Source organism: Ascaphus truei, chromosome 4 (assembly GCF_040206685.1).
Source record: "Ascaphus truei isolate aAscTru1 chromosome 4, aAscTru1.hap1, whole genome shotgun sequence".
NCBI classification, from domain to species: domain Eukaryota; kingdom Metazoa; phylum Chordata; class Amphibia; order Anura; family Ascaphidae; genus Ascaphus; species Ascaphus truei.
Window position 1 is genome coordinate 301446058 of NC_134486.1, and position 26743 is coordinate 301472800.

Consider the following 26743-nt stretch of genomic DNA (forward strand, 5'->3'; position numbering starts at 1 on the left):
TATATTTAGGCACTGTACCGTATATAAGTTTTTCTGGATGTGCACTGAGCTTTATCTGTGTTTTATGTTATGTCTCTGGTTTTAAATACATATTGCCATGCTCAGTAGCACTCCTCTGTGAAACTTATATGCTTATATATATGTTGTGGGTATTTTGGGGGTTCAATTTGAGCTTGTAGGTGTTCTGTATGTTTTATAATTCTTGTGCAGCTAGTCTTGGCTGTTTTGGAGGGTGGCAACCTCCTATCCAATTGAAGCTCACCCCCTCCCACATTTAAATGGTTAAAAGCTCACTCCATGGCATCTCCAACTATCAGGGGAACTTGCCTGCATGCAGTGTGATTGTGACAAATCTATGACAGAGTGCTTTTCCTGGTAATGTACAGGTTAATAAAAGCTTCAATCAAACTTAGAACTTTTGCAACTTATATTGACAGATTTATTATAAATCATTCTTCCTGGCAATGCACAGGTTATTAAGAATTTATATTAGTGTAGGGACCCTTGAAACGTGGTCTGCCGTGAAGTTTGGCTCAAGGGCTTATAACAATTTGGCCAAAATGTTAAACTAAAAGACCATTTTATTTATTAGTTATTTATACATGTATATTTAGGCACTGTACCGTATATAAGTTTTTCTGGATGTGCACTGAGCTTTATCTGTGTTTTATGTTATGTCTCTGGTTTTAAATACATATTGCCATGCTCAGTAGCACTCCTCTGTGAAACTTATATGCTTATATATATGTTGTGGGTATTTTGGGGGTTCAATTTGAGCTTGTAGGTGTTCTGTATGTTTTATAATTCTTGTGCAGCTAGTCTTGGCTGTTTTGGAGGGTGGCAACCTCCTATCCAATTGAAGCTCACTCCCTCCCACATTTAAATGGTTAAAAGCTCACTCCATGGCATCTCCAACTATCAGGGGAACTTGCCTGCATGCAGTGTGATTGTGACAAATCTATGACAGAGTGCTTTTCCTGGTAATGTACAGGTTAATAAAAGCTTCAATCAAACTTAGAACTTTTGCAACTTATATTGACAGATTTATTATAAATCATTCTTCCTGGCAATGCACAGGTTATTAAGAATTTATATTAGTGTAGGGACCCTTGAAACGTGGTCTGCCGTGAAGTTTGGCTCAAGGGCTTATAACAATTTGGCCAAAATGTTAAACTAAAAGACCATTTTATTTATTAGTTATTTATACATGTATATTTAGGCACTGTACCGTATATAAGTTTTTCTGGATGTGCACTGAGCTTTATCTGTGTTTTATGTTATGTCTCTGGTTTTAAATACATATTGCCATGCTCAGTAGCACTCCTCTGTGAAACTTATATGCTTATATATATGTTGTGGGTATTTTGGGGGTTCAATTTGAGCTTGTAGGTGTTCTGTATGTTTTATAATTCTTGTGCAGCTAGTCTTGGCTGTTTTGGAGGGTGGCAACCTCCTATCCAATTGAAGCTCACCCCCTCCCACATTTAAATGGTTAAAAGCTCACTCCATGGCATCTCCAACTATCAGGGGAACTTGCCTGCATGCAGTGTGATTGTGACAAATCTATGACAGAGTGCTTTTCCTGGTAATGTACAGGTTAATAAAAGCTTCAATCAAACTTAGAACTTTTGCAACTTATATTGACAGATTTATTATAAATCATTCTTCCTGGCAATGCACAGGTTATTAAGAATTTATATTAGTGTAGGGACCCTTGAAACGTGGTCTGCCGTGAAGTTTGGCTCAAGGGCTTATAACAATTTGGCCAAAATGTTAAACTAAAAGACCATTTTATTTATTAGTTATTTATACATGTATATTTAGGCACTGTACCGTATATAAGTTTTTCTGGATGTGCACTGAGCTTTATCTGTGTTTTATGTTATGTCTCTGGTTTTAAATACATATTGCCATGCTCAGTAGCACTCCTCTGTGAAACTTATATGCTTATATATATGTTGTGGGTATTTTGGGGGTTCAATTTGAGCTTGTAGGTGTTCTGTATGTCCTTTAACTAAACCTTTTTTTTTTTTTTTTTTACCATTTTCTACATCTGTGTGGCCATTCTTGATTTCAACCACTGTGTCATGTGTACACCTTATTATATTTCAGCCTCCCACCCCATAGGATTATAGCAGTGGCTATCTGTTTACATTTGTTTTCATCCACTGTGTATGTCCCCATTCCCAGTTGTATCATTTTTTCACCTTACAGGATTGCACTATCATTTGTGTTATTGTTTTTTTTCCTCATATGTCCATCCTGGTGTCTGCGCTCCCTGACTTCTGGACACTGCAACTATATAAGGATCTATAAGGAAGATCCACTGAAGGTCGAGCTGCAAAGTGGCACTGGTTGTATATTATTTCATTTTATATTCTGCATTTATTATACTGTATTATTTCCTCCCATCTGAAACACTTGCAGGAGCGCTTGGTGATTTTTGTGTTCTCTCCTCAAAGTAAGTAATTGTTTGGCAAGCTGCCAACAATTTATGGTTACCAACTATTAATGGCCAGAATATTGACCAATCAAAGAGCTTGTCGGTGGGGGAGATCTGTAGAGTTGGGGAAGGCAGTGTGTGGAGCGGTTGTGGAGCAAGTGGGATGGGCTTGGATAGTGGGCAGGGTGGGGCGAGACGTATGGAATGGGGCTGGGGGATTCTGGGATGACAATAATTTATTTTATTTACGGTAAAAAGGCATTATGCCTTTAACTCCTCAAACCTGCATATTAATGGACAGGTAATATACCCTTTCACTTCAGGGACAATTATTTAATTATACACGATCAGCCTTTTTTCTAGGTTACTGACTTTCTGAAGTTCAATGAAATATGGCAATTGGAAATTCAATCTATTCCTTATTGTTCTTCATTTACAGCAGCAGTCCAAGCTGATGTAATTTGACCCCTGTAATATGTCCCCATCAATACAATCCACACAATGATAAGTAATTATCTAAGTTGCCGATCAATTCGTTCTCCTGTGATCGATCGGCGAAGATTCGGCTCAGGGGTTCACTAAATGACCGTCAGTGCAGCAGAAAAGGACTAAAGATGCAAAGTTATGTGGGGAAGATCCTGTGACCAGGCAGTCACTAGATACAATTGGTGCACTGCTAGAGTGAGGGAAGGGCTCAAAAAGGGGTGTGCCAGAGCCTGTTTCAGAAGAGGAAGGGGATGTGACTTTGCAAATTGCTGCTTTAGAAACATGGAAAATAGCTGAAGCGCTCAAATGCAGGTATATCTCAAAATGATAATAAGCCAGACCACTGTACCAGGGTACTAACAATTGATATAGTACCTATTGTGTCATATAATGGGTACTATCCTCCTGAAGACAGGTGGTGTGTGGTGCAACCCACTCACCATCAGTCTCATTGGCAGGTTCCCCTGAAAAATATACAAGTACTCACATCCTGGTAGGGCAGGCAGGCAGGCTGTGCAGCTACTCAATGCAATACAGGGAAAAGGGAGACCAGCTGGTGCGCTTTTTGGTCTCCCTTTTCCCTGTATTGCTTTAGAAACATAAAAGACTCGTTACATTATAATACATTAAAAATATTATTCAGAGTTGTTTTAAAAAAAATGCTACAAGTATGTTCTCATAGTACAAAACTGATTTATTAAAAAAAACATGTGATATTGCTTGGTCTGCAGCTTTAAACACAGTTGATGACGGGGGGGGGGGGGGAATCACATGCCCATAAAGGACCATGGAACTAGGCCAGTTACATCAGTAACATCTGCAGTAAGCTTTGTTATGCGAGAAGAACACAAAAGTAATGATTAACTAAAACTTTCATTTTGATAAACGCACTTTTCCCATGGTATGTTTAGCTGACTGGAAGAGGAAAAGCCTGTATGCCAAAAGACAGCACATAATCATTTTCAATGGTGTTTGCTGTTGACATTGGTGCAGCATGTAAAGCATTGGCAATGGTAAAAGTGGATATAATGCTACAAAAAGAGAGGCAAACTTTTTATGTGTGCCAAACACATCAGAACTTTACTTGGAACAGCATAACAATACATTAAAATGTATGCTAGATAATGTGCTAAATATCCATCTAATAAAAAGCAGATTCCAGAGCAAACCGCAGTAGTGTGAAACAATATGTATGCATAAATATTAAGACATGAAGCCAATGTCAGAAATTGGTCAGCATAACTGTGTCTAAAGCATTATGGTGAAATATATGTAGTGTACTTTTGTGTGTTCTACCAAAAATGTTTACTCACTTTTCTTTTTATATTTAATAATATTTACATTCACAATATTACATAGGGATCCATGTTAAAATGGATAAGAAGTATAAAGTGACACACTGAGTGCTCATTTGCATGTCATTAACCAGAATCCCTGGCTGCAGTGGAAGCCTTGTGTGCCAAGTGATTATGGGGAAAGGCGTGTACGTGAACCTGTCAGGCGTGAATGTCCTCACAAGTGGCATTTTTATTTGCTGTACTCTGTTTGGTGGAGGGTGTTTGTTACGGTTTTACACACCATAACTTACATATATGGTAAATAACTGGTACAGTATGTTGGTAGAAGTTAAATTTTCATTATAATTACCGCTCAGGTTATTAATATATGTTGCTTAGACTAGACCTGGGGTCGGCAACCGGCGGCTTCTGAGTCGCATGGGGCTCTTTCCATTCCTACTTGCGGGTCTCTGCAGGTTTCGACCCCCAGCTGCTGCCTCTTTCCCTCACAATCCTGGTGGTGGCTGCGGAAGCGGGGAGACCCGGCTGGCGCTGGTCGGGCCTCTTGTTGCCGCCAGACCTGACGTCTCCCCAGCTGTTTGCCTGCCTCTCATGCTGGTGCGCACTGGCAGTGCATGTCGCAACTTCAGGCGTGAGCCAACGTCACAGATCCCGGCATGGGACAGTACAGGAGAGAGGCAGGCAAGCAGCTGGGGAGACGTCAGGTCTGGCGGCAACAAGAATCACGACCAGCGCTGGCCAAATCCCCCACCCCCGCAGCCACCCCACTCCCCCACCCCCGCAGCCAATGCATATATATATATATATATATAAAAAAAACAATGCATATATAAAAAGCCGCAATGCATATAAAACCCCTCCAACGCATATAAAAAAGCCTCAAGACATATAAAGAACCCCCGCTTCCCCAATACATATAAAAAGACGTCCAGTACCCCAAATACATATAAAAAGACGTCCACTCCCCCAAATACATATAAAAAGACCCCCACTCTCCCAGTACATATAAAAAGACCCCCCATTCCCCCAATACATATAAGACCAGCACTCCCCCCAATACATATAACACGACCCCCACTCCCCCCAATACATATAAGACCAGCACTCCCCCCAATACATATAACACGACCCCCACTCCCCCCAATACATATAACAAGACCCCCACTACCCCCAATACATATAACAAGACCTCCACTCACCCAATACATATAAAAAGACCCCCACACACATAAAAAGACCTCTACTCCCAAAATACATATAACAGGACCCCCACTCCCCCCAGTACATATAACAAGACCCCCACTCCTCCAATACATATATAAAGACCCCCACTCCTCCAATACATATAACAAGACCCCCACTCCTCCAATACATAAAACTAGACCCCCACTCCCCCAACACGTAACAAGACCCCCACTCCCCCCAGTACATATAACAAGACCCCCACTCCCCCCAATACATATAACAAGACCCCTACTCCCCCAATACATATAACAAGACCCCCCACTCCCCCAATACATATAAAAAGACCCCCACTCCCCAATACATATAACAAGACCCCTACTACCCCCAATGCATATAACTAGACCCCCACTCCCCTCCCAATGCATATAACTAGACCCCCACTCCCCTCCCAATACATATAACAAGAGCCCGCACCCCACCAATACATATAACAAGACCCCCACAATACATATAACATGACCCCAACCCCTAAACATATAACAAGACCCCCACCCCACCAATACATATAACAAGACCCCCACTCCCCTTCAATACATTTAAAAAGACCCCCACTCCCCCCAATACATATAAAAAGACCCCTCCCCCCAATACATACTAAAAAAGTAAACATACCTTGGGGGTGGTCGGGACCGGTGGCTGCGGGGACCGGTGGCTGGGGGGTCCGGCAGAGAGTCGGGGCCCGGCCGCGACTGGCCATCAGATGCAGGCCTCCTCACTCTGTGTCCCACACCGACCTTCCAGTCAGCGTGCACCGGAAGCTGAGGCGCGCCGATGTCATAGGGGCGCGGCACGCTGATGACAGAGGTTGGGACAGGAAGGCCTGCATCTGATGCAGAGCTGGGGCCCGGCCACAACAGGCAGCCATTTTATTTTGCCCCCCACCCCCCCCTCTTGGCGTCCCTGGCCCACCGGGCCCAGGACGCCAACCCCGGCAGACACCCCCCTGTTGGCGGCCCTGCCTATTAGTGTGTGTTTGTACAGTATATGTATGTGTTTGTTGGGGTTTAATATTAATGCTTGTGTTGCGGCTCTCGGAATATTTTGGAGAAATACATTTTTAATAAAATGGCTCTTCTTCCTTGTGAGGTTGCAGACCCTTGGTCTAGACTATACAAATACTTAACTTTTGCACATGTAGGATAGAAACATACTGTTAAAGGCATTCCCATGGTCTTATGAAAAGAGTCAATAGGGTTTAATTAAATGAATCAACATTTCAGTCCCACTGTGGACATTTTTCAATGTGGCCCGAAACGTTGAATGCTTTAATAAACCTTAATGACTTTTCACAAGACCACTGGAGTGCCGCTTATAGTATGCTCCTATTCTACAGATGTTCCTCCTTTGCAGTGGATAGAATTGCACCATGGCTGCATACGCTTGGACTTATAAGTGCTCCTATTCTACTTTTCTGTTACCTTTTTCATATAACAACAATCTCTAAACTAGAACAGTAAAACTTACGTCCCCTGTGATTCCTGACTTCCAGATGAAATAGATGCAGCTCCAGCTACAGGTGTTGGGGTTCTTTCTGAGAGCACAATTGTCTGTAATGCACAGGAATACACTGTATGTTAGGTAATTCACAATGGGTAAACCATATTCAAAATATATGTAGCTCTATCAGTAATATAATGTGAATGTAAATAGGCATTGGTGAAAAGCTGTAATGGTCATGCTGTTTTTCTGAAATATCAACATGTTACGGTACAAACATCAAGTAAAAAGGCACACAGATGTTTGCTCTCTGACACACTCCATCATTGTAGGTTCCGGCAACATATTTATGCTCCAGCACTGATAGTGGCGAATTTTGTGTCTGTTGACCCTGAGAAAATATCTTGTGTTGAGCATTGTTAAGCGAAGGGTATTCTAGCATTGTTAATGCTTAACTAGATAGGTCACCACATTTTAGTGTAACACTTCTTTTGTCATACAGTATATATAAAAAAGGTCAACAGTGATTGTTTTTTTGTTTCTCACATGTTGTTTTGCATTTACAGCTCAATCCTCTTATAACGCTGTGCTTGGGGTCCAAAGAGTCACGTTAGAAATAAGGTACAATTGTATGCAATGTACATTAAAGTATTTAAGATACCAATAATCGTGTTGTAAAGTACTCATAAATACGAAAATTGAGAGCCACGCTTGCATCGCGTTATAAGCGGATTCGCGTTGTAATGGATCGTGTTATAACAGGGTTGAGCAGTACTATGTAATTTTCATTGAAAATGTACCAGGATTCTTCCATTTCATCATCATGGTGTCCGTTAGTCACTTCTAAATATTCCCTACATGTAAAAAGCCGCTGCCCCCGCACTTTTGAGCAATGTATCTGATGAATGTTGGCTGAACATAGTTATTAAAATACAGATTACATTGTTATGAAACATGCAATACTACTTTAAGAGCACAAGTATACTCGGTTATTGGACTTATATTTTAACCTCCCTCAGCTTCTGCATAAAGTTTCAAATAAGTATGGAAATTATCACTCCTAATGGTAAATCTATTTACTAAACCTCTTTAGAATCTAATCACCATATTTCTTCTTAATGATTTTTTTTTTATGTTCAATGAATTTTTAATCTGCTCTGAAATATATTTCTTAAAAATTAATTTTGCGGTGCACTGGAATGGTGCCGCTGGGAACATATAGAGAGAACTGACAGATAAGAAGACGTCTAGTGCTGCTTATCAGCTACAGGGTTTTTATATCCAAATGAAATAATCTGGTCTCCTCCATAAAAAAATGTTTAATATATACTGTAGAAACACACAATTCCAGCAGACTCAAAATCCAAACCCACTACACTATATATATGTGTGCCATACACTGGTGAATGACCAGTCTATTGGAAAATGTCTCCCTCCATTAGAGAGGGAAAGGGAACATTTGTAGGTAGTGTAGGACCTGCAGAAAAGTGTTTACCTTGATGTGGTTGTATGTTTATAATGCTTTGGCCAAATAATTTAACTAAATGACCCCCACTTATGTGAATAAAAACAGATAGTATTTAACTATATAATATGTCAGATTAGATGTAGCATTGAGGCTTTTTCATCTTATGTTTAACATATAGGAACAAGCAATGTGTAAAAGTGATATACTACTGTATGTAAAAGAATGGCGATTTGGATGTTCTCCATCTTTAGTTTGCAGATTAGATGTTTACAGTATATATGTGAATGCATTACCAGGAGCTGGTTAAAAGAGAAGTAATTGTCCCAATACAAATTGAGGTATTTACATAAAATGACAGCCATGAATTGCCATGTGATAATGGTATGTTCTACTCCATAAGGCCGCATCCACAATAGAACGCGCTAGCTTCAGCGCTTCCTCCTCCCAGCGTCGCACTTCAAATACAAACTTGTTTGTATTGAAAAGCGCCGCTCTCCCTGTAGCGCATGTGCGCACTATGTGCACATGTATTGGCATCCTAGTGTTTGTTTCGGCGCGACCTACGCAGCTTGCGCCGTATCCTGCACTATAGACAAAGCCTTCTATAACCTTAAAAAAGCATACATATATAAAAAGTGGACACTGCATAATTTTTTACTTGGACTGCCATGTTTTATTTGGTCAACATGAAGGAGCAATTACACTGCCCAGTCAGGCCACTTTACTGCATTTTGTTATAGATTTTAGAAGTAAAACACATACAGCTCTAACAATTTGCAAAAGAGAATGAAAGATGCTGTTAAACATTAAATGTGCTAAAACTGGTTCCCATTCATAAAAAAAACCTTCAGAAACAATCATGACATTTGTGAAACGAATGGAAACCTCACTGTCACCTCCTTGTGATATTAAGCAAATTGTTGTATCTTTTTGTAGCATCAAAGACTTTTTTGGTTATTTTTTCTCCATTGATTTGATTATATAATTGGAACTAGGGAGTCCTCTGGTGCTGAACCTTGTCAGGACCAGGCCAGTGAAATCACCCCAGGGGAATCAATACTGCTACCAAATCTAGCATGATCCAGTGGCCGTATTGGATATTATATGAGGGAGGCATGCAGGCACCAAAAGCTGGATGTACCCCTGGAATCGAGGTGCCCAAAGCGCTGAAATTAGAGCCGTTCAACACTAGAAGTCCCACTGATTCCAAATACAAAAAATCAATTTACTATTTTTGAGAAATGCTGCTTTAAAATATATTACATGTAATTGCACAAGTATTTCTCTACTGTCTATTGGAGTTAAATGGCCTCATTTGCTGTATTTAAGATGTGGTGTAATATACCAATATTAAGCGATTATGGGGAATATGTATCAAAGCAAAATCGGTGCAATTGTAGGGCAAAAATATTTCTCCAAATACAGTATAACAAAGTAAAAAACGAAATTATACTGTATCAATAGAATTCCTTTTTTTTTTTACTAAATCTGGTAAGTTTTTACTCCAATAATGCACAACGTTTGCCTTGATACTGTGCACATGGGCCAGCATTGCATTTTATTATTTAATATATTCAATAAACTGAGGAAACTGCTGTACTTTTTAATTTGGAAAACGTGCTTTGTTTTTCACACAGATAATGCAAAGCATGTCTTACATGTACTCTTTCAGTTAGGTAGTGGTTTAATTAATATGGAAAATGAATCATTGCTGAATAATTTTAGCTAAAAACTTTTCATTCAATTAAATCAACAAGAGTAGCACTGAAAAGACTTTTGCTTGAACTTAAAAACAATTGGTCATATTGCAAAAAGTATTTTCCAGAGGAAACTAATTTGTATAGCAATTTTACAAGACTATGAAGCCAAGAATAATGAAAGAGGCACTCTACTTTTTGTCAGTTCAAATAGACATATACTGTATAGCCATTTTCCCACTTGAAACCAACTTTTGACCTATTCATTAAACTCATGTAGCCATGCATAATAATGACTGTATACATCTTCCCTGTTGGCAGTAAGTCCTGGTAAGTACAGGCCTGCCAACAGTAGTTATGGAGGTTTTCCCTCACACCCTAGTGTGGTGCCCTGTGTAAGGAAGGGAGTGGCTGTATGCTCTGAGTCCCTGGATAGTGACCTCAGAGATGCGCCTGCCCCCTGAGGTATAAAGGGCACAACACTGACAGTTAGTGTTTGTTGGTTGAGAGAGTAACCAGAAGGTAAAGGGATTGGAGGAACACTTTTGTGACCCTAGTGCAGTAACTAGCGGTAGCAGAGTGATCAATCAAGTCTGTCTACGCCACACTGTGTCCAGGGACCTGGCACAGCGGTGATCTCCCTAGGAGAAAGGGAATCCCACTTCAATACGGGAGGGCGTACCTGGCAAAGGGACAGCACGGAGAGATGTGCGGCTAGAGCCGGCAGCTGCATGGGGCAGTCTGCTACATCCCTGTATTCAATAAAGATGTCCTTGATAATGAGAACCCCACTGTGTGAGTGTGAGATTACTCGACAGTGGATGGCACCAAGAAGGAGTTCCTCACCAGGACCATCTCCCTGCGGAAGCACAGATCCTGATGAGGTGGAGGCGCTGCACATGATGTAAGTTGGACTCGCACCCACTACCTCAGCTACCTGTCCTGATGACATCCCCTAATAACACCAAGCGGGAGACTCAAGAATCCTGTTACTTGCAGGTGCACCACCACACACGCCTTGTAATGGGGGACTGGTTAGACTACACTGGCCAATATGAGATTGGGTGGGTCAGGCCAGAGGGATACACCCGTTACAATTGGAGGCGCTGCTGAGATACCTGTTAACAGGACAGGCTTTTGCTAGGCACACATTAGGAAACAGGGAAAGTGTCTGCTGCCACTTTGTGCTGCGTGGGACGGAGCCAGGGGTAGTCGGGGAGATGCTGGAGCTGCATGCCGCAAAGACGCCTTGGGAGCCGTTAGGGGTTAGTGAGTCTGGAGCGGGAGGCTATTGCTGTCCTAGTCGCCTTGAGGTAGCGCTAGCGGGGGACGCCTGAAGGGGTAAACTGGTAACTGAGAGCAGGAATTCTGGAAGGGTCCGCACTAGGCTAGCCAAAAGTAGGTAGACGCCCAAAGTACTGCATGGAAGAGCCAGAGTACTCTAGTCTTCATTCCAGATCACTTACCAAGGAGCACAGACTGGAGGAACGTGTTACAGTAGACACAGAAGGAGTGAGCCTAGCCTGAGGTAGTGCAAACACGAGTCAGATCTACGTTAGGTACACAAGGTGGTGCACAAGGCATGTTTATTGTATGGATGTGGTAGCTGCCCCGCAGAGCGGAGCTCCATGTACAAAAACCCCGTGTTCAACGGTCAAAAGAGACCTGTCGGAATGGAGGATCTGCACAGAGCAGAAGGTCCAGGATGGCGGAGAGAGAGAGAACCCCAAGAATGGAGGATCTGCACAGAGCAGAAGGTCCAGGATTGCGGTCAGAGGAAGAACACGCATATGAACTGTGCGTGGGTGAAGAACAGGCTACAGAAGAGACTTTTGTGGGCTTGTTGTGGAATGGCGTGAAAGCCGTGGCTGCGCCGTGTTTGTCCTGCCTATGTTCTCGGGAAGATACCCCCGAGAATAGTGAGGACGACAGTCTTGCGAGATGGGAGGAACGAAATGGACTTTGTTATACACCTATTAACAAACAGCCAGACGCTGCCTTCAATGAAAAAAAAGACAATGCTTACCAAGATGGCGGTTCCCGCGTTCCCGGGACACCGCGTGGGCATGCTGCAGAAAGTCTTGCAACTTTGCAGTTTGCTAATTGTTGGCCAGGATTGGCGCCAACGAGAAAACTCCACCCCGATGGGGAGTTTGGCGCGAAAGCTGGAGCCGCGCCCTCATGGACTATGATTCACTCCGCACCTGTGCTGGGTCAGCCTACAAGTCTACGAGACATCCCCCTCGTTTCAACCAGGGGGAGTGGTTTGCGGTTTCACCGGATGTCGACAGAGAAAATGGGAGGAAGGGTTGCTACATCAGCCCATGCCTTTCAGTTGCGAAGAGCCATTGACCAGTATAGACCTCTGAGACGAGTGCCTCCGCTGATAAAGATGGCTGAAGCTGCTGACAAAGTGGACCAGTGTCCGGTGATTTCCACTCACCCTTATTCGGCTCCAGGAGGCTTCCTGGTAATCCGGGTGGAGGGTGTGGAGACTGTGGCATGTCTTTGCCTGCAGTGCAGACTGCCGGGCGGAGCCGTGGGCAGCGAGGCCCGATGCCCTCACTGTGGACTGCAGTATATGTGGCCCATGACCACATTCGTACCGGTGCAAGCTGTGGGAGTGACCGGAAATGTCCCGATGCCAATAGAAGAACAGCCGGGAGCTCTCTGGAACAAGAGTGCAAGTCCCGCGGAGTCGGAGTCAGCACTGGTGCTTCCGACGGAGAAACCCAGCCATCGGAGAGGTGATCACCGAGGAGCTCATCGCCGGTCTCCTACTGGGATGCCTCGGCCGAACTGCAAACTGGAATCCTCGGACGAGGAGTGTGCAAGGCTGGCGAGTAAGATAGTCATAAAACGAGACTATCATACCATTGGTACGCCATGGAGGGATGCAATTCCTCGTGGTGTGGAGACACGGAGTCGAGTGTCTCCAGTACCGCGACCACCCGATCGCCGGAGTCCCACTGCCGTGGTGACCAGTGGATCGGACGGAGGTCGATCCACCCCTACCCTGCGAGGTACTAAGACACCGTGCCTGTCGCAGGCCCCGGGGGTGGAAGATCCGGAAGAGCGAGTCCAGAGCCAGACTGGATCGCGCAGCAGACGGGCGTTGGCGGATGTCCTCGTGGAGGAAGAGATCCCACTTGGGGATCCACCCCAAGATGGCGTCGCAGCACGTGCGTGTGCGGAAGTGGTTCCGGCGGACCAGAGCGGCACCGAGTGGGAGATGGTGGCGCCTCTGCGGTCAAGCAGCGGGAAACGATCCCCTACTACCAGGGGGAACGGGCGTTTGAGCTGCAGAACCAGAAGCCCAGCTGTTGGAGACAAGAATGGACTTTGTGGCGACGTTAAGGCAGGTATCGCTGGGGAGCAGGTCGAAACCCTGTCAATGCCTACTGTTCGGTCCCGTCCCCAAACCCCGTCCACACCCAAGGTTAGCCCCAAGGCCCTAGCTAAAGCCCCTGTACCCGTCACTATTTTATTTGGGTCCAGTTCCAGCTTAGGGTTGTCCGGGGAGTCACGGGGTCCTTCCGATGATCGGACTGGAAGCCTGGACTTGGGTACGTCGGATGATGGGTCAGGGAGGGAGCATGTCCAGACAAGTGTCGGTATCCAGCGATTGCCCTAGTGGGCTTAGTATCACAGTAAGAAACACCTCTCAGTATAAAGGAGTTAATGAGAGATCTGAGGGTACATCTGGGGTATCTTCTGGTGGGCCTGATGAGGAGTCCATAGAAGAGGTTATAGACCCTAGCTCCGAAGAACGAAGGAGACTAGGTGGTGGGCCCCGTTGTACGAGGGGTATGTATCATGGTTCGACCGCACCCGCTTTATTTTAGAGAGGGAGGGGGTGGTTGATCACTGGTGGGCTGCCGGTGACTTTGACGACGAGTCATACCTTAGGGCTCTAAGGGTAAGGTGGGATCGTATCCAGGCAGGCCTTATTATCCCTAAGGGGTCCGCAGGGTTGGATGACCCGGTAGAAACCGATGAGCCCCTATCATGGGTGTTGCCCGGGGCGGCTGGTCAAAACAGCTTGACCAGGGTTTTCAGAGCTGAACGGGCTATTACTGCCAAATATAGGAAGTCCCATGGGCTTGATTACCCGTATGTCCCAGAACCTCTAATGAGAGAGATAGAGGAGAATAGGGAGAGATGGCTCAAGAATGATATACAATATTATATCGTAGAGAAAGGGGGAGCCATTAAAGGGATACAGGCCGAGCAGATTGTAGCTCAACTGATGCGGGTCTGGAAGATAGGGCGCAGTGTGTATATGCACAAGGTGGTGTACTGCAATGAGCGAGGGGTACCACGAGAATACAGCGTGACTGTGCATGATGCCGCGGGGCGAGAGGTGAAGAAGCCAGACCCTCGGCATTATTATTGAGTAACCAATAGAGTGGTCTGTTGTTTTCTTTAGCGCTCCCTGCTGGTCAGTGAGTGTGATGGGCTTACATTATTATGTTCATGTAATGATGTTACTATGTTATTTGTGTGTTCTTTTGCAGTGTTTCCTGGCGCAAGGTACACCAAATTTAGGTCCCAGCCGGGACGGTGGGTATTAACCAGGGGGAGTATGTAGCCATGCATAATAATGACTGTATACATCTTCCCTGTTGGCAGTAAGTCCTGGTAAGTACAGGCCTGCCAACAGTAGTTATGGAGGTTTTCCCTCACACCCTAGTGTGGTGCCCTGTGTAAGGAAGGGAGTGGCTGTATGCTCTGAGTCCCTGGATAGTGACCTCAGAGATGCGCCTGCCCCCTGAAGTATAAAGGGCACAACACTGACAGTTAGTGTTTGTTGGTTGAGAAAGAGTAACCAGAAGGTAAAGGGATTGGAGGAACACTTTTGTGACCCTAGTGCAGTAACTAGCGGTAGCAGAGTGATCAATCAAGTCTGTCTACGCCACACTGTGTCCAGGGACCTGGCACAGCGGTGATCTCCCTAGGAGAAAGGGAATCCCACTTCAATACGGGAGGGCGTACCTGGCAAAGGGACAGCACGGAGAGATGTGCGGCTAGAGCCGGCAGCTGCATGGGGCAGTCTGCTACATCCCTGTATTCAATAAAGATGTCCTTGATAATGAGAACCCCACTGTGTGAGTGTGAGATTACTCGACAGTGGATGGCACCAAGAAGGAGTTCCTCACCAGGACCATCTCCCTGCGGAAGCACAGATCCTGATGAGGTGGAGGCGCTGCACATGATGTAAGTTGGACTCGCACCCACTACCTCAGCTACCTGTCCTGATGACATCCCCTAATAACACCAAGCGGGAGACTCAAGAATCCTGTTACTTGCAGGTGCACCACCACACACGCCTTGTAATGGGGGACTGGTTAGACTACACTGGCCAATATGAGATTGGGTGGGTCAGGCCAGAGGGATACACCCGTTACACTCATATAAACATTTGTTAACCCATGGAGTGTGGAGGAACTTCGTCATCACTGCCAATTTCACATCAATGAACGGGTCAATGAAAATGTGATTTCAGGTTTTAATGTACAAATGCACTAAGGTTTAAGGATTTATCAGTTCTCAGGGTTAAGGAGATTGGTTTATAATTACGGAAGTTGACATCGGTGAACAAGATTCTCTCTGCGCATAACAGGACAAAACAGTTTTAACAATAACATTTTAACACAGGCACAGGTTTATTTCCCCAATGTCTTAACTCCATCACAAGTTATGAGCTGAACAAGTAAAAATGCAGGTAAATTGATTAAATGATTAAACGTGCCAGTACTTTACAGGATGTTAAGCAAAACAAAAAAAAAAGCAGAGTGCATGCAAGATTGTAGTCTGATTACTTTCTATCTTGTGCTATTTATGCTCAGTCAGTCATACATTTTATGTAAAACAATACTTATTTATTTTCTCCTACCTATATTTTACAGCAGCTAAAATGTAGGTGGTATCTGTATCAGGTATGTATACAGATACTCTATCTGTATACATACCTTTGTTTGGGGGTCCTATATCCCCGCTCTTTTCACCCTAGCTCACACCAAGAACTGTGTCAGGTTTTATTACCACAGATATTAACTTCAGTTCATGGATTAAAGAGTCAGAAACATTATTTGACTTGGAATCAGAGATAACGGATATAACTGATACACCAGGTATTAAAGATTATTTTAGATCTTTAGATAAAACGTTTAAACAACAAACTAGACTCTGGTGGGCTATTATTAGTCTGGAAAAATACATCACATCCAAACTAATCCCCAGGGGATTACGCCTCAATCTGGCCCCCTCCTATATGTGCACAGAGAGAGAATTCATAATAGAATGGGAAAATATACTCTCTCAGTGCTCACATGACTTAATGAAGCTAATCGTGAAATATGAAACAGATAAACTTGACATAGTTAAAAGTGACTTAAACAAACATAAAGCTGATGTCACGAAATGGAATACTAACGAAAAATTCAACGAATATGAATTACAACAAAAAACAACATTGAATGGTATACCCAAGAGATAAAAAGTAGAAAACATAAAAAATTACTTAGGGATACCAAAGATTTCCAAGAAGGAAACATTTTCAAATTTAACAATAAAAAACCACAATCTCAGGAACAGACTGCTGTTCCAAGTGATTACTCCACAGATTGAAATTCCTCTGATACTGATAGTTCACCCCAACAAAAACAAACACACAAAGAGAACGCCAAAACTTATATGAACACTAGATCAAAAAAGGTCCAAGAATCCACCAATCCCACCCGCTCTTTTTTAGGGACAGAGTTTCTACCAGGTCAGCCGGATTTATATATAAGAGGACGAAGAGGGGCCAGGGGTGGAAGAAGAAAGCCAAAAAGCAGAAGACAAAGGAGCATAAGCAAGGGGGGTTATTACTAATGGATAATAAACAACAAAATGATAATTTCATCATTAACCCCACTACCCATTGACCTAACAGAACAACATATTAGTGTCCTGAGAAAAGGCCTTTCTTTCTCCCTTACGGCCACAATGGACCTCTTTGAAAGTGTCAAAGACACTCAGCTTTTTGCGCGAAAACTTTTGCTGCACAAATACTTTAAATGTTTACAGTTGAATAAAGCCAAACATGCAGGTATGGAAGATCCCAGTGATTTGGATGCAGCCTGCTAGGATACACTCCTTAGTTTATGGGAGGAAGGCGACACCCTACCCGGGATGGGACCTTACACACAACTAAAACCTCCCAGTACATTTACACCAGGAATGTATAACAGCAGCAATGTTGACACGTTTGTTAAACTTGTGACACAAGACCTGGGTAGGATAACAAACACCAGACAAAACGGGAATATGAACCAAAAAGAGAGGGAAGCTCTGAAAGAATTGTCAGAAAACTCAAACATAACGATAAAACCTTCCGATAAAGGGGGAAATATTGTTTTAATGCAAACAGACAATTATATCAAAGAGAACATGAGATTACTCAGTGATGTGACCTGTTATCGTGTTCTTGATAGAGACCCAACAATCAATTTTCAAAAAGAACTCAAATTGATCTTGGATAAAGGTCTAGAGGATCAATTAATATCAGAACACGAATATCAGTTTATGTTCAATAAAACACCACAGACTGCAACCTTCTATACACTCCCAAAAGTACACAAAAACAGGTCCCACCCCCACGGACGACCAATTGTGTCCAGAATAGGGAATATAACAGAGGGACCGAGTGTATACTTGGATAAAGTTCTGAGACCTTTTGTCCTCATGCTTCCCTCATATGTCCGGGATACACAAGACGTCTTACGCAGGTTGGAGGGGATAACTGTTGAGAAAGGCACCCTCCTCTGCAGTTTAGACGTGGAGTCCTTGTACACCAGCATCCAACATCCCGTTGGTGTACAAGCGACGTCCTATCTCCTACGCACCAGGGGCACACTGCATTCCAATCACAACCAATTTGTATGCGACCTATTGAATTTTGTATTAACACAATAATTTCTTGTTTAATGAAAAAGTCTGCCTCCAGGTACAGGGGACCGCTATGGGCACAACATGTGCCCCCACCTATGCTAACTTGTACCTGGGGTGGTGGGATAAACAGACCATACTGAGTGACACACTTCAAGAGTTCACTGATAACATCATTCTCTGGTTACGCTACATTGACAACGTGTGTGTCCTCTGAAAAGGGAGCAAAAATCAGTTTATCAAGTTTGTAGAAATTCTTAATTCCAATACCCACAACTTGAAGCTCACACACGAAATCAATGAGAAAAGCATAGTCTTTCTAGATCTATGCATCAGCATTAACTCAGAAGGGGTGATTAATACAACCACCCACTCAAAGAAAACCGCCACAAACAGCTCAGCGCAGACAGTCATCATTCTGTACCCCTGATTAAAGTGATACCCACAGAACAATTCCTGCGAATAAGGAGAAACTGCTCTGGGATTACTGACTTCAAAATACACACATAGACCATGCGTCAGAAGTTTTTACAACGGGGTTATAGCCACAAAACAATCAAGAAGGCATACCATAGAGCGCTAGTGACTCATAGAGAATCACTCCTGCAGTGTAAAAACAAGATTGAGGACAAGAAACTCATACGGTTCATAGGCACATACAGTGCTCAATGGAATAACATTAAAGATGTGTACAAAAAACACTGGCATATATTACTCCAGGACCCAGATCTACAAGAGGTACTGAATAATGAGCCAGCTACAGTATGGTGAGTAGACGGTCCAGGAATCTCAAAGATGTCCTGGTCCATAGTCACTTTACCAAACCTAAGACCGATTTCCTAAGCACATGGCTTCCACCCAAACCACAAGGAACCCAAAAGTGTGGGTCTTGTAAGGCCTGCCAATTCATTAAAACTATCAAGACCTTCTGCAGTAACGGTAAAGAGTATACTATCAGGGTTTTCTCAAATCTAAAACTTCTAAAATTATCTATCTCATCACCTGCTGTTGCGGCATCCAGTATGTGGGGAAAACTGGTAGAGAGTTCCGCCGCTGCATACTGGAACACATAGGCTCTATTAAGAACTGTGCTGATACCCCAGTCTCTAGACACGTGAGGGAACAACATCAGGGCAACGTCAAAACCCTGATATTTCAGGGAATTTACAGGGTTTTACCCACCATACGAGATGGGGACTGGGACAAAAAACCTCCTGCAAAAGGAGTCTAGATGGATATTTACATTATCCACCCTAACCCATGAAGGCCTAATTGAAGGGTTTTTATATACTCCCTTCCTATAATCATATCGCAACTTTTGTTGCGTGCCTCAACTTACAGGCTACATACAGCACAGAGCACAATATGATTTGGGTACCCTACTGGTCCCCTCTTCTCCCCCCCCCCTTCTTGATACCCCATTACTCTAAATTCATGTACAGAGGCACTCTCTATTATGGAGTCATTATAATCTTGACTCTGGGGTTTATTTTACCATGTAAGGGGTTTTTGTGTGTTTGTATATAATCAGTTCCCCTTTATATAGTCAATTCATGGTGCCATCTCTAGTGAGTACTCAACACAAGTAGGGGTTAACTTTGATTTACCACACAATTTGATTTGACAGATATCGTTTATTGTGTATTTTCATGCCAGCCTTTCATGCATTACCTTTCCACTCAGTGCATTGATTCAGCTCTGAGGGGCGTCCCTAGCAACACACTTAGGAGGCACTTCCCCCTCCCTCCCCCGGAGGAGCGTCATCTGTAGAAGCACTGCAATTGGTGGAGAACTACTACCAATCAGAGGGTGCCAGCGTTTAGTCACTATAGCAACGCCTGCGCATATAATCTTATCAGGAGCTCCTGGAACCCGCCCCGATGAAGCCAGTTACGTTGAAACGTACGTAGGGTACGTCTGACGTCACCACCATGTGACGTCGGCTCATCGGAGAGGTGTGGGCTTGTGTTCCGTCTGAGTGCTTCGCAGACTGCATCCGTGGGCAACAACAGCACTCAGACCTCAGGGTATGCCTATCCTGCTAACCAATACCTGTTCTGTTATTATATCTAATTTTGGTGGGGCTGCCAGTTATACTTACCAGGGCAGCTCCTTCAGCCTATGAGTCTGCAGTTACTACATTAGCAGTTTCTAGATGGGGAATCCACATATGCTGATTTGTATTAGGAATTAGCTATCCTTTGGTGCCTTACTTCATACAGCTGTGTCAGGCTCCGTTGGATTCACTAGCACCTCTGTGTCTGCCACAGTGATAACTTTCATTCTGGCAGTACTCTGAGTGCTTATCCCCACCCACTATTAGACTATACAGATTTATATACAGGTTCCAAGTGAGATTACACTCTGTTCGCTCAGGATACCATATAGGCAGTACCCACACTATGTATGTGTTATACTAAGTCTAGTAACAGATATAAATAACTACTGTGATACTAGCATTCTAGTCCCACACCTCTTCGGTTCTTTTTGATTGTTTTTATTAGTGTTTGTGTCCTGCATCTGTGGTTTCCAAACAGTTCAATTTTAAGTTACTTAATAAAGATTATGTTTTAATTAGGGTGTTTCTCTCCATGCCACACTATAGGGATTCGTTTCTATTTGAGTTCACCGGTATCGGTATCAGAGCAGTTTTGAAGCAAAACTGGAAGAAAGGCATTTATTTTTCATATTGTGTCCTTTTGTACTAATGTAGCACTTTTATTTCCATTTTTGTAAGGAACTTAATCACTAAAATAAGCATTATTTAATGATTATTCTATTATTTAGTTCCTTGCATAGTCCATACAAGTAACAGATGCCTGTATGGTTAAACCTGAAATGGAACGTGATTTTTAATCTTGATTGCTCGTAAATAGGTCAGCTGGTTGGTGAACATTAATGCCTGAGCAGCAATTAAAGACTTAAAATAAAAAAATAAAAATTAAAAACAAGAGCAGCAAATATATATATATATATTTTTTATTTGCTATATGCAATATAGTGGAGGTTTCTTGTTGCCTTTTTCACCCACCATAACTTAAAACGAAAAAAAAAAAAATTATATATATATATGTCCGCAGTACTTTGTGATATGGTATCACTACATGCCTGATTTTATTATACCTTTGTGAGTGAGCTTTTTTCCCTCTACCTTTTATATTAAAGTAAATACAGTATCACACTATGTTCCGTGCAGCCGGCACTCCAATTGCAAGTAGAAAAAATTGGGTGCTTGTCCCATAAAGCAATAATAAACCATACAATACCGTTTGAAGCACGAGATCAGGAGACAGCACTCTGGTAAGTTTGATCACAAGTTTTTGTATTGAAAAAGACACATAAACCGACGTTTCGGTCCCCCAGTGGGACCTTTCTCAAGGTGGTGCCACCTTGAGAAAGGTCCCACTGGTCGATCGAAACGTCGGTTTATGTGTCTTTTTCAATACAAAAACTTGTGATCAAACTTACCAGAGTGCTGTCTCCTGATCTCGTGCTTCAAACGGTATTGTATGGTTTATTATTGCTTTATGGGACAAGCACCCAATTTTTTCTACTTGCAATTGGAGTGCCGGCTGCACGGAACATAGTGTGATACTGTATTTACTTTAATATAAAAGGTAGAGGGAAAAAAGCTCACTCACAAAGGTATAATAAAATCAGGCATGTAGTGATACCATATCACAAAGTACTGCGGACATCTCGGTGGATCCCCTGCATCATCCACAGTGTCGGTACTCTGTTAGTCCTTTCTCCTCCTCAAACTGCACCAGCGGGGAGGTGTCCTGTAAGCTCCTGACTGCAACTGCAACTGCAGGAACTGGAGGAACCAGGGCTGTACAAACTCCGTGTATAGGCAAACCGGAACAGTGGGGGATCCGACTAGCAGACCAGTGATGACGTCACTTGCGTCGTCGTCCTTACGCGTTTCGTCTCCTCGTGAGACTTTCTCAAAGGCTTGTAGTGCATGGTGCACTGCCTAGCAGTTAATATAGCAGCTTGGTCAGCCCTAATTAGAATTGGCTGCATGTGTATGAATTTAAACTAATTGCCATGCTGCTAACTGCTCTGCACTACATGCTCCATACACTAGATGGTACTAATGGGCAAAGCAAATGTACAGTATACATGTAAACAGAAGACTAGATACTCAATTTAAACAATATGTTAAATTGCTATTAGTAGATAAATAATGTACACATTTCACCAAGAATGTATCTAAATGAGCCTGTTAGATAAAACCCGACTGCTATCTTGTTTTTAGTAGCATATACCATATGGTTTGAGGAATACCACATATAATTCTCAATAGAGAAAATATATAATTAATTGCATTTATACATATATCACACCCATATCATCTTTAATATTAAAGACCAAATTTACTCCTAACATCTACACTAAGTAACATATGCACGTGAGACTATTCAAATGGTCAAATTAATCCTATCTCATCACAATAAGTAATATGGGTGTACAAAATAATTCAAACTGTATTGTGCGGTCATCCCTCCAGATACTGACTTGGAGAGGAGGGAGAGCACACAGAGGCCAGGGGACAGAACATATGGCCATCTGGAAAAAGAAGGGAGAGGAGACAATTTATACGATAGTACTCATATCTAAGGACTCATTGAACCCACCGGGGGCCAATGTGGCCAACCGGTAGATCCAATGAGTCTCTTGTCTGCATAGCACCTTAAATCTGTCTCCTCCCAGTGTGAGTGGGGAAATATATTCCAAGCCCATGACCTTGAGAGTCTTTGGGTCCTGATTGTGGACAGACCTAAAGTGCCTATATATACTGTGAGTCATAAGTCAATTTTTGATGTTCCTCCTGTGCTCAAGGAATCGGGTACTAAGTGGGCGTATTGTGCGGCCAACATACTGCTGGCCGCATCCACACGATAGCAAATATATGACAAATAGACTGAGACAATTTATTTCACCTTTAACTTTAAAGTTTTTTCCATTTGAATATGAGGTGGTCTCATTTGCTATTGTCATATATTTGCAGGTGATACAACGTGACCTGCCTCATCGAGTATTACCCGAAACCTTGGCACAGTTGGGCATATCAGCAGAAGGATCTCTGAGCCTAGTGGGAGCTAGTATGTTCTTCATATTACGTGCTTTCCGGAAAGTGACTACAGCCCTCTCCGGTATAGAAGAACCTAAATGGGGATCACACCTAAGGATTCCCCAATGTCTGTTCAGTATATTCCCTATAGCTCTCGAGGAATTATTGAAACTTGTGATAAATCTAGGCACTCCAATCTTTCTATCATCTCGCTGTTTATCAAAACCTGTCCTGTTTTTAGACTTCTCTTTGGACATAGCTAGTAATGTCATCCTCTCTATATCCTTTACCTTAATGAATGATTCCTGGATTAACTCCAAGGGATACCCCTTATCCTCAAATCTATCCATCAAAATATCTGACTGGGTCACAAAGTTACTATCTCTGGAGCAGTTTCTTTTCATGCGATGAAACTGCCCCAGAGGTATGTTGTTTAACCAACCCTTCGAGTGGCTGCTTGATGAATGAACAAAATTATTTACTGCTACCGGTTTAAAATGTGTCTTAGTGACTATATTGGATTCTGAGTCTGATCCTAATTCCAGGTCTAAATACGTGATGGATGTGGGGCTTATCTCGAAGGTGAACGTCAGTCCCAGGTCATTGATGTCAAAAGACCTGAGAATATCCTCCAGCTCACCTTCTTGACCCTCCCAAATGAAAACCAAATCATCGATGAAGCGGCCATAGTACACAAGACCAGCCCCAAGCCTAGCACACTGCCACACGGCACCCTCCTCCCACAGGCCCATGTACAGGTCCGCATAGCTTGGGGCGAATCTCGTACCCATGGCCGTTCCACATATCTGTAAATAAAAAGTTTATTGAAACAAAATATAATAATAATAATAATATTATATTAGCTCCTACATTTACTTATTAGTCTCATTGAGTATATAGGCGCAGCTTGTATTTATATATACAGGTAAACCCCGTTATAACGCGGTCCTCGGGGTCCACCCCGAGACCACCGCGTTAGTAACGGGGTCGCGCTAATTTTTAAAAAAAATGGCCGCCGCATCAGCGCATATTCACCCCGCAGTCCCGGCTTCCCCCTGTCACCGCGTGACAGGAGATGGGAGGGGGGATGCCCCTCCAGTCCCGGCTTCAGCTTCCCCTGGCTTTTATTGAAACTCGAAGTAGAGCGCAGCAGTACAACCCCCAGCGCGCGCACCTATATACATGCGAGCGCGCCGCACCAGGAGGAGCACGAAGGAGTCTGCGTCTCGCGCCGTCCGCGCGCCCACCAAGTAAGGTGGAGGCGCGCCGGGCAACGGTCGCCGCCGGTTAACGATGAGCCTGGCCGGGAAAGAGCTCTGCAACCTGCTGGGCATCATGTCGGACGAAGCCTGCGGGAACACCTTCGAGGGCCTTTCCACCGCCTTCCACCACTACTTCTCCAAGGCCGACCACTTCCGGGTGGGCTCGGCGCTGGTGATGCTCCTGCAGCAGCCCGACCTGCTGCCCAGCTCCCCGCAGCGGCTCACCGCCCTGTACCTGCTGTGGGAGATATACCGCACGAGCTGCTCGCGGCCAACCCCTTCGCCGCCATCTTCGCGCATCTGCTCAACCCGCCGCCCGCCGCCCGCCGCCGAGGAGTCCGAGAGGCCGCTGTCAGGGTTTAAATTTGGGGGGATGCCCCTCCAGTTCCGGTCCGGCTTCCCCCCGCCGCAGCACAGGGCCCTCGCGCCGCAGTACAGGGCCCCCTGGCCCCGCCGTAGCGCAGGGTCCTCCTGCCACCCCCCCCCCCCCCATACCCCCCCGCGCTGCACCGGGCCATCCCACCAGCCCCCGCAGCATCGGGGGCCCCCGCAGCATCGGGGGCCCCCGCAGCCATCATCCCCCTCCACCGCAGCACCACCCCCACCGGCACACAGCACCCCCCCCTGCAGCCACATGCCTCACCAATCATCCCCAAGCTGATTTATGTATATGTGTATTGGGAGGGGTGTGTGTGTGCAGTGTGTGTCAGTGTGAGCAGTGTGTGTGCAGTGTGTGTCAGTGTGAGCAGTGTGTGTCAGTGTGTGTCAGTGTGTGCAATGAGCAGTGTGTGCAGTGTGTGTGCAGTGAGAGTGTGTGCAGTGTGTGCAGTGTGTGCAGTGTGTGCAGTGTGCAAAAAAAAAAAAACCGCGTTATAACCGAATCGCGGTATAACGAGGCGCGTTATAACGGGGTTTACCTGTGTGTGTATATATATATATATATATATATATATATATATATATATATATATATATATATATATATATATATACACATATACATATACATATACACACACACACACATATATATATATATATATATTTTTTTTCAATAATCCAACAATTTAAAAACATCTAAGCCAGGGACAATGTTTCTTCTAGGTAATAAGCAAGGAGTGTCTTGTATAGACAGTAAACTATTTCTAACATAGATAAATATCACACTGTGTGAGAAATCAACACACACTATTTTTTCTGGGGATATGTGGGGATACGTCATATCCCCACCTTTTTCATATGGCTACTATTTAAGTCAGGGGTGTGCAAACTGGGGGGCTACAAGATTACTTAGGGGGGCGCCGATTTGTGGGAGCAGAGTGGCAGCAGCAAAGGCGGGCAGTGGGAGAAGATGACGGCAGCCCGTAGAACAGAGCAGGGTGGCAGAGGAGTTGGATGGCGGAAGAGGGCAGCTTGGGAGGAGAGCGCCCATGGGGTCCAATCCGAAGGTCTTCACGGACTTCCGGTGTCTGCCACTGCTACAGCACACTCCTCCCCGGCTGTCCACCACTGCCGCCGTCCAACTCCTCTGCTGCCCTGCTTCACTCTGGCGAGCCACAGTCATCTTCTCCCACGGCCCGCCGTTGCCACCGGCCCTACTCCACTCCCGAGGTCCTCCACCGAAGCCAGGTATTAAGGGGGTAAGAGAGGAGGAGGTGAGGGTGAGGAGGGGGAGGAAAAGAGGGGTTGAGGAAAAAAAGAGGGGTTGAGGAGGAAAAGAGGGGATGAGGAGGAAGAAAAAAGGACTGGGGATGAGAGATGATGAGAAGGGTGGATGAGCGAGAGATGAGGAGGGTGGTTCAGCAAGAGATGATGAGGAGGGTGGACGAGCGAGAGATGATGAGGAGGATGCTGAGCAAGAGGATGAGGAGGGTGGCTGAGCGAGAGATGATGAGGAGGATGGCTGAGCGAGAGATGAGGAGGGTAGGTGAAAGATGATGAGATGGGTGGGTAAGAGAGGATGGCTGAGCGAGAGATGATGAGGAGGATGGCTGAGTGAGAGATGATGAGGAGGCTGGGTGAGAGATGAGGAGGGTGGCTGAGCGAGAGATGATGAGAAGGGTGGCTGAGCGAGAGATGATGAGGAGGTTGGGTGAGCGAGAGATGATGAGTAGGGTGGGTGAGAGGAGAAGGGTGGATGAGAGAGAGGGGGAGGGTGTGTGAGAGGAGGAGGGGGTGAAAGGAGGAGGGGGGGTGAGGGGAGGAGGGGAGGGGAGTGAGTGGAGGAGGGAAGTGAGAGAGGGGGGTGAGAGTGGAGGAGGATGGGGGTGAGAAAAAAAATGTATTATCGTATACTATTACGCCGATTTATTTAAAAAAATATATATATAAAATTTGCCATGTTTTGTGGTTTTAAAAATGTTACAATATGCAAGTATTTTTACGTATTTGTATTCAT

The 26743-nt window shown here is 44.3% G+C and overlaps 1 protein-coding gene across 3 annotated transcripts in view; it reads right to left on the bottom strand.

Annotated features, from left to right (window-relative positions):
* Positions 1–26743, bottom strand: part of TBC1D32 (TBC1 domain family member 32) — a 335208-nt gene that overhangs the window by 214087 nt on the left and 94378 nt on the right. For all 3 annotated transcript variants that reach the window (XM_075597756.1, XM_075597753.1, XM_075597754.1), the window contains one exon: positions 6937–7019. In XM_075597756.1, the coding sequence (XP_075453871.1) occupies positions 6937–7019 (83 nt within the window). The remainder of the gene's footprint in view (positions 1–6936; positions 7020–26743) is intronic.